Source organism: Notolepis coatsorum (assembly GCF_963971535.1).
Source record: "Notolepis coatsorum genome assembly, chromosome: 3".
NCBI lineage: Eukaryota > Metazoa > Chordata > Actinopteri > Aulopiformes > Paralepididae > Notolepis > Notolepis coatsorum.
The window spans coordinates 44,087,699-44,097,066 of NC_140167.1; the positions used below are offsets into that span (position 1 = coordinate 44,087,699).

Here is a 9,368-nt window from a genome sequence, read left to right on the forward strand (position 1 = left end):
CGACAGGCAGAAAGCCCCTGTACATCTTATGAGTTAAAGAAAAAGTTGTTTGTATTTACTAGTATAGTAACTTTTAGTAGTATTTACACCACCTCACCATCCTTGACCTACCACTAGTCTCCCTATCATCCAAGACGTTGGTCGGTTACCTTACGCGTGTGTGTGTGTGTGTCATTCTGGGAATCTTTCTCCGTGCACCTTCCCGCTCTCTCAGGTCAGCTGACCAGCTGCTCCTTGTAGTGCCTAAAACTAGGCGTAAGCTCAGGGGGGACCGTGCTTCCTTTGTTGTTGCCCCCAAAATGTGGAACGAGCTGCCGCTGCAGATTAGGCAGGCCTCATCACTGTCCCATTTCAAAGGCCTCCTTAAGACCCACCTTTTCTCCCTGGCTTTCGACACCATGTAGCTTGTTGATTTTATGATTGTATTGTTTTATTGTTGTATCGTTTTGTTACTGTGTCCTTTGCTTTTAAATACTTGTACTCTTATCTATTTACATTTTTATTGTTGCCTATGTTTATCTTTTCCCCCCCTTTTTAGCACTCTTGTTCTTTTATCTATTTTTTAGTGCTGCTTATAGTTTTTTAATATGCTGCCTCTGTACAGCACGTTGTGCCCCTGTGGCTGTTAAAGCGCTTTATAAATAAAGTTGGATTGGATTGGATAGTTTCTTAAATTCCCTGGTACATTTACACTTGCATGCACGTATGACATAATATCATGCTTATGTGTATGTATACCTTATGTATACTGCACCTGTGTATACTGTATACTTTACTTACTCATAGTATATTAATATTCTTAGTGTTATTGACCATATTTATTGTAACATATAATATAACTGACAGGGCATACAGACCCTCATCTACACCTTTGATTAGACTGTACTTGCTCATGTGCTTATATTCAGAGTTAAATATATTGTTTACACAGCTTATCTTTTTTTAATCTTTAATATAACCTGTACCTCCCCTCCCACATGCTGCTATAATGCCTGCATTTCCCCAAGGGGATCAATAAAGGAATATTTTATTTTATGAACGATTCATGAATTTGAATCTAAACGGTAAAGATTGTACAGTGCTATATGATTTATGTCCACTAGGTGGCATATTGTACCAGGGATGGGCTCAAAGCACTAAAAGAAAATTCCGTTTGTTAATCATTTCCTCCAGCCACTGCACCACCTGGTGACCTCCATTATTAGGTAGGATGCTGAATATCACTGTTGTCCATGTCCAGTACCCATGTCCGCTTTCAAGTCCAACCCTGGTCCAGTTTATGTTGCTGTTGCCTACAGTGACCAATGGAAGCTGTGTGGAACACTAATACAAATCACAAAACAAAAGTGTATTCCCTATTTAATGAAAATGTTTGATGAAAAATAATTGACAAAAATAAAATTTCAAATGAAAAACGAAGGAATGCTATTCGAGTAATAGTTATATAAGAAAATAAATAGGATGCATATGCTTCTCAAACAGCACTGGTATTACAGTAGGTAAAATAAGAAAACATTTAACATTTAGCCTAAATCAAGAAAGGACAGCAGAAAGATACTATTTTGCACAACTATAGCTGCATGTCATGCAATAGTATTATCTTTGCTGCCAACTACTCTCTTTTTTTTTTTTTTAAGAAACATCCTTGATCAGCCCCAGAATTCGACTTTGCTTCGTGTGCGAACCTCCTTCAGCCCTTCACCCGGTCCTTTCAACCACACACAGGACCAAAGTCAAACTCTGTCAAACTCACACACAAAACACATGGTGGGGTGGCAGGCTACGTCCGTCCACTCGCCAGAGGCCACCATCTCGACACAGTCCTCGTCGTCGTAGGCGTTGTTGGGCTCCCCGTCCCTCCACTTGCTGAAGGTGCTCATCGGGGAGCGATCCACGTAGGCAAACAGGCCCTCTTGGTCCAAGTCATTGATGCCGACGTACACCCTGCTCAGCCCCGCCTCGGTGACGTACCCCGCGACAGCCCTGTTGGCCCCCTCGTCCTTGGGCATAACAAGGTGCCCTCCCCTCCCCTGGCAGTAGGCCTCCGCATCCGAGTATCTCTTCTCCTCCTTCACAAGCAGATAGACCTTGCTGTCTGTCTCTTTGATGCCGGCGACAGCTGCAGGGGAGGGCAGTGCTGCAAAATGAGCACTAGTATTTCTATAATTTTCACAGCGACATGCCCAGCCTTTTGCAATCATTTTCACACAATAAACAGAGTGTTACAAACTGGCATGCATAGGGACATGAAGTCAAAACAGAGAATATTGCCTTGTCTCCACTAGCCAGGGTTTAGCAGTGCTGTGGCCTCGTCTCCACTAGCCAGGGTTTAGTTGTGCTGTGGCCTGTCTGACACACAGTGAGCGTCTCCATTGTCTTTAGAACCTGGCTGGACCCTGGCTGAGACAATCATCCACCTTTCACAACCTGGCCAAAGCTGGGCTGTGACTGTAGGGTTTAGCTTGTGTACCACAGTTGGTGGTGTTGAATTTTGAAAGGTTGTCTAGTAACCGGAGAGTTTACAAGAAACGCAATGGAGACACAAACCCAATCATACCATACCATGCTAGACCATGGCTAGCCCCAGCCAGGCTGAACATAGCTGATGGAGACAAGGCATATTATGTTAACAGAATAGCATGTCAAAACTGTATTTCGAAACATGTTGGTTCAAGAATTTAACATGACCAATTTCAACTGTATGACCTCGCATGCAAGGTAGATGTCTGAGAACCGAAAATTCAAATGATGATGAAAAAATGGCTACTGGTCACTGTAAGGTATTCCGAGATGGAATTCTGAGAAAACATAAAAAAAGAAATAAACATGCACCTGAAAGGGTTAATTTAAAAAAAATAAAACTTTTTCAATAAGCCATGGAATGCTAAAATCATACCATTTTTAATGAACTTGAGCTCGCTGGACAACTGTGCCACGAGAATGTCCATTTCACCAATCACCTTTCTCAGTGGCGTGCACTCACACGGAACTCCTGATAAGGCAAACATGTGGGTGATTAGAACATGGTGGTAATCAGCAGCAACAACAACGCATTCGACTTTCTTTTCTTTTTTACCTGGATCTCCATTAGGGCCCCTGGGACCTGGATCGCCCAAATCTCCTTTTACACCTGAGAAAGGTGACACATCTTAATCAGATCAGACACAAAGCAAACTAAATATGTGTGTATAATGGAGGTCCTACAGTATACAGTTTGATTGATTGATTGAAAATGTTATTAACAGATTGCAGAATGGGTACAATACAGTACAGCTCAATACACACAATTCTTAAGGGGATGCAGACCAGAGAAAGACTTTCGTCTTGTTTACATCAGGGTCCCCCATTTTCAGTTCATATGACATACATGACATACAGATAGACACTACTGCTACATCTATACATTTATGACATACCAGATTTACAAATACAGTACTGTTTTTGATAGTCTAAAAAATAGAGTATATACATTTGATGAAGAAACTGTACATTGGAGGAGGTTGGTAGGTAGGAGGGGTGGGGGGGGGGGTTGGGTAGATGGGGTGGGGTCTGGGGTGGGGGGGAAACTGTACATTGGAGGTGGTGTGGTGGGGGCGGGGGGTTGGGTAGGCGGGGTGGGGGGGGGGGGGTAACTGTACATTGGATTATCAACGAAACCTTACTTGGTCCCAAGAAGAGGGTCTCGTGTATTATTGGGTTTAATAGGACATTTATTGTACATTGGAGGGGGTTGCGTTAGGACATTTACAGGGGCCAGTTTCGAATTGTCTCTCGTAGGTGCTCTTTGAGAGTGGTTTTGAAAGTGGGTAGTGATTCTCATTCCTTTACAGCTGTGGGTAGGGTGTTCCACATTGATGTGGCATAATTGCGAAACGTGTTTAGTCCCTTGTTTGAGCCGAATCTGGGTTTAACATGATTTGTGGAGCTCCCTCTGGTGTTGTGGTCGTGGTACAGTATTCACTGACCTTTGGGAAGTATTTTGACATGTACATGGGTACCTTAGTCGTGTAGTGTATCTTGTAGACCAGGCCCATTGCAAGTTGCTGTACTCTGTTGTCTACTCTAAGCCATTCTAGGTTGTCAAAGTGGGCAGGGGTGAGGTGGGTTCTAGGAGTAAGGTCAAGCAGTAGTCTGACCAGTTTGTTTTGAGCGCCTTTGAGGTGCTTTGGTACCATGAGGTGCAAGCATAGTCGTAGTACCATTGAATGAGTGCTCCTGCCAGAGTCTTCAGGGTATTCTTGTTTACCAGAGAGGAGATCCGGTACAAGAATCTAGTTCGTTGGTTCACTTTTTTATTACATTGGATGCCATTTTGTCACAGGAAAGATTTGCCTCTAAGATGGAACCTAGGTACTGTATGTAATTTCATCTTTCCTTGTGACAATATTGTCACCCACTGTAACTGAGAAGCCGTCGGTCTTGCTGAGTTCCACCGAAGAGAATGGACTCTGTTTTACCCAGGTGTAATGATAGTTTGTTATCAGCGAGCCAGATGCAGATTTTGCCTAGTTCCGAGCTGAGGGTTTTTTCAACCTGTAACTTGTTCTTGTCAGAGACCAGCAGGGCTGAGTCGTCCGCGAACAGGAACAAGTTGCAGTCACAAGCTGACGACATGTCATTTGCATAAATTAGGAACAGTAGCGGTCCTAGTATGCTTCCTTGTGGAACACCACAGCTCACTGGGAGGGGGGGGGGGGTAGTACAGTACTAGAGGTTACCTTTGATTCCCCCTGGGCCCATTTTGCCATAATGCCCCATAATTCCCTTCTGTCCTTTGAGTCCAGGATGCCCTGCACATAAAAAATAAAAGTACAATTAAAAAGTGTGAAACATAGTGATTGTGTATCCTACAGAAACAGTAGAGTGTAAGTATATCTACATCCCTTCATCCCCTACCAAGTATCTCACTGCCTAGCCTTGCAAGACTAACATCACTCAAAGTAAACAGTTTTTTTTTTACAGTTCAAGAAAAAATATTCAAGCATCAAAAATCTTCAACAGCTGCACGGATACTAACTAAAACTAGAAAATTGTCACACCAGTTGTGTCCGCCCTACACTGGCTTCCTATTCAAGCCCGATCTGACTTTAAAGTGCTATTCCTCACCTACAAAATGTTTAATGGGCTTGCACCGCTCTATCTATCCGATCTCATCTCTTGATACTCGCCCGCTCGTGCTCTGCGCTCACAAAATGCGGGGCTTCTATCGATTCCTAGGGTTAAAAAGAAATCCACCGGCCACAGAGCCATTGTCTACCGCGCTCCCTACCTATGGAACAAATGACCTGCCCTCGTCAGGGGCGCCTGCTCTCTCTTTTGTGATCAATTTTTTTTTTATTTTCCATTTTTCAAACATGAAACATCACAACTCACAACACAATAATAACAATAATACGTAAAAGACATCCAAAACATAAACTAACCAAAATGATCAGACAATAAATTAGACAGAATATACATTTGCATACATATCTAGTTCAAATAAGCTGTCACAAAGTATAAGGCTTCCTGAGCCCCCTCCATCCCCAGGCCCGGCAGCTGCGAACCCCAACCCCGAAGGACCCGGAGTCCGGCGCCCCCACGGGCCAAAGCACCACGCCACTTTAATGCTTCAACCCGCAGAGACCCCCCAACCACGGCCCCCCCAGTCAGAGCCCACAGCCACCAGACCCACAGCCAAAGGGGGTCCCGAAAATATACATCATTAAAATTACAAGAGAAGAGAAAAAATAATAATATAATAATAATAACAAAAAATAAATAAAAAATAAAAAACACAAGTGGACAATGGCACTCGCTCGCCCTGCTCTATGGCGGTTAGTGCACGCTTTCTGGGTGTCACGCCAAATCTGGATCACATGTGTGATAAGAGGGCCAAATCGTAATTTGCATTGCTTAATTGAAATGTTGGTATACACAAGGGCGCCTGCTCTCTCGAAGCTTTTAAATCCCTGCTTAAGAACCATCTTTTCTCTCTCTCCTTCAACCTACCCTGATCTCACCTGGTCGGGGTCTGACCCTTAGATTAATCTGTCTAGTTTAGTTGGGATGTCTATTTGCTCCCATGTCTGCTTGGGAGAACCTTTTTAACCTCTGTCTCTGTCTCAACCGGTCCCATGGAGCAGCTTCATACCATCTTCTGTCTGGCCTGCGGTGCTGAACCTTCTGGGTGGCTTCTCCTGCCCCCTGGGGCATACGGCCCTGAGCTATGTATTGTATCTCATCCTGTATCCATATGCCTGCAGTAGTTCTATCTATTACTCAATTTCACAATTTTCTTATATACTATGATTCTACTGTCACCATGTATGCATATGCTCACTACATGTATTTATTGCTCCATCTCCGCCCACTACAAACATGGGAACTCTCTAACCCCTGTCCCAACCTGTCTTACTGTTACGCTCCAGAGACTGTGCTAGACAAGATAGTATCAAATAACATAGTATAGCATGTAATTTAGAAGTAGAAAATGAGGTCACAGTGTTCAGTATAGACATATGTACAATGTTCGATGCAGAATAGACGTAACTGAGTTACCATATAATATACAATACTATGCAGTGTACTAATGTACAGTACTATATAGTGCAAAGCAGAAATGGGATGAGGTACAATTTAGGTACAATTTACAGTAAGGTGTACGAGTTGTAGTGCAATCCTTCATCAATAAATATAAAGTGTGGGGAGTGGGTGCTACAGTGTGTTTGTTTAAAGTGGGTGTGTGCGTGTGGATGTGTGTGCTATGTGCGTTTGGTGGTTGTTGTTGTGTGGTGTTCATTGTTCGTTTAGCAGCCTGATGGTCTGGGGATAGAAGCTTCTTCTGAGTCTTTCTGTGCTCGCCTTGAGACTCCGGTATCGCTTGCCTGACCGCAGCAGTTCAAAGAGGCAGTTGTTCGGGTGACTGGAGTCTTTAATGATTCTCTTAGCCTTGCCCTTGCAACGCTTGTTGTAAATGTTCTGGAGGGTGGGGAGCCCCCCTCCAATTGTGCGTTCGGCTGAACGTGTCACTCTTTGTAGTCTGCTTCGGTCTTGTGCAGTGCTATTCCCAAACCAGGAGGTGATGTTGCCAGTCAAGATGCTCTCTATTGTGTTGGGCGTCCCGTGATGATGACCGGGAGGATGCGACCCTCTCTGCGCCGCCCCTTTGCCTCAAATAGATCCGCTATCAGCTTGATCTTTAATCTTTAAAAATGTTCAGTTGCTATCGCTATCAACTCTATCTTTAATCTTTCAAAATGTTCAGTTGCTATCGCATGCACTTATCTGTGTTTCACTACACACATGAGTGCATGCTTACTAACTGTTCGCCTGTTTTCACTGCAACACTACTTTCACCGACATCTAATAAGGGAGATCCCCCCTTGAATGGCCCTTCTAAGGTTTCTCTCCTCCACATTGCCTGTGGTGCATTTTTTCCTATAGGTTTTGGTGAGTTTTTCCTTACTTTCGCATGGGGTATGTCTGGGAGTGTTGCATTTATTTCAAATGTTTTGGACTTTATGGTGTCCTTGTTTTGTTCTTGACTTATTGTGATGTTTCTTCTTGACTTGTTTAAAGAAGACGTGTCCGGCCCATGGGGACATTAACGTGTGTTGTCGGGCCTTACAAATACATTTGATTTGATTTGATTTACCAAGGAATCAAATAATAAATTGACCTAAACTAAAATGCTACTCTCTGACACTCTAAATTGCTGTACACTGAGGCACTGTGTAATCTGCTGTAAACGTACGAGAACAGCCTCCAACTCCTCATTAACGTTTCCTCAAGTAAACACTTGTCACCAGCAGTGGTATAATTTATCATGTGACATTTGACCTCAAAGTAAACAGTCGGTAGTCTCTGGACTGCCTCGTATAACAGCATCCTGACGTCCAAAAGACCCAACCATGTGTGATCTTCACCCTATTTTCTGTTTTAACTGAGTGATTACAGTGAGAGACCACACAGACCATGAATTTCTCATAATGTTGCCGTGTTCCTTTAAGTTGAAATCATCTCAAAATTCTCTGCTGCAGTGAGTATTAGTACTGTTTCAGGATCTTTGGTGTTTAATGCCATACCTGGTTGGATTATTATTGAATTTTGAGTCTTTCCATAGGAGAGACAGGGGGCATTCTGCACGAAAGCACTTAACTTAGGCCTAGGTGTAGCAGTCACTGGATGCACGGACAGCTCATCGGACATCACATGGTTTCATCCAGACTGTCCCTGGGGACTTCCAGAAGCCAACACGTCATCATTGTTTACAAACAGTAAAAGGGTTGTGAGCAAAAAGACATACCGATCTCTCCCGACGGACCAACCCTTCCTGGTCTACCTGGTGCTCCTTTCTCTCCCTTCTCGCCTGGATCTCCTTTTAGAGGAAAGGACAGAGAGGGAGAGAGAGAGAGAGAGAGAGAGAGAGAGAGAGAGAGAGAGAGAGAGAGAGAGAGAGAGAGAGAAACAATAGAATGTGAAGCATCCTATACATTTAAATGTGAATATATGAAATCATGTGGTATATTTTTGATTAATGTATATTTTTGTTGAATGCAATCATGCCACGTGATGTAATATGATGCATTATTGTGAGTGAGTGAGTGAGTGAGTGAGTGAGTGAGTGAGTGAGTGAGTGAGTGAGTGAGTGAGTGAGTGAGTGAGTGAGTGAGTGAGTGAGTGAGTGAGTGAGTGAGTGAGTGAGTGAGTGTGAACTATATGCCTTTGAGTCCAGGAACAAGAATCTGCATGGAGCAGGGCTCGTCTGACATGTGTTGTCCATAAGATAACTGTATCAGTGTTAAACCCAACACAATGGGCAATAACAACTTCTCCCCTCTCATCCTGCAACATGGAGTGGGTGGTAGGCCTACAATGGAGGAACTGAGAGAGAAAAAGAGAGAGAGAGGGGAGGATGAAATGTGACAAAGGTCATGGCTTGTGAACTGGATTTGAACTTGTAGGTCTGAGGGGAGCAACAGTTGTGATTGGAGGATCACGTGAGAGCGAGGTTTGAGATAGATCAATTGACTGAGCTCTTGGTATAATGTGTATGAACCAACTAAACCTGAGTTTTTTTTATGTATTTTGATGCTTTTGTTATTATGTAATATTTTTCCATCTACAAGTCAAATTGTAAACACTTAATGTAAATATGTAAATTACACATTGGGCCTTTACATATAAAGTGCATATTGGTCAAATTTACAAGACTGGTGAAGATTTATCACTGATCAAGAAACACATTTTTTATTATCTGAACCTGAATAATGGCATCAAATGCTAAAATATTCCTTGAGCATCGAAACTGGTGATCTTGTACATAACTTGTAAGTCGCTTTGGATAAAAGCGTCAGCTAAATGACTAAATGTAAATGTAAATGATC

General features: G+C 43.1%; 1 protein-coding gene across 1 annotated transcript; it reads right to left on the reverse strand.

The window, feature by feature from the left end:
* Positions 1-1,733: 1,733 nt before the first annotated feature.
* On the reverse strand, positions 1,734-8,825 carry colec11 (collectin sub-family member 11; the record flags this gene model as incomplete). The annotated part of the gene is made up of 6 exons (XM_084311186.1): positions 1,734-2,119; positions 2,897-2,992; positions 3,077-3,130; positions 4,719-4,790; positions 8,288-8,359; positions 8,705-8,825. 6 exons carry the CDS (start codon positions 8,823-8,825, stop codon positions 1,734-1,736), a joined length of 801 nt encoding a protein of 266 aa, XP_084167312.1.
* Positions 8,826-9,368: the final 543 nt, after the last annotated feature.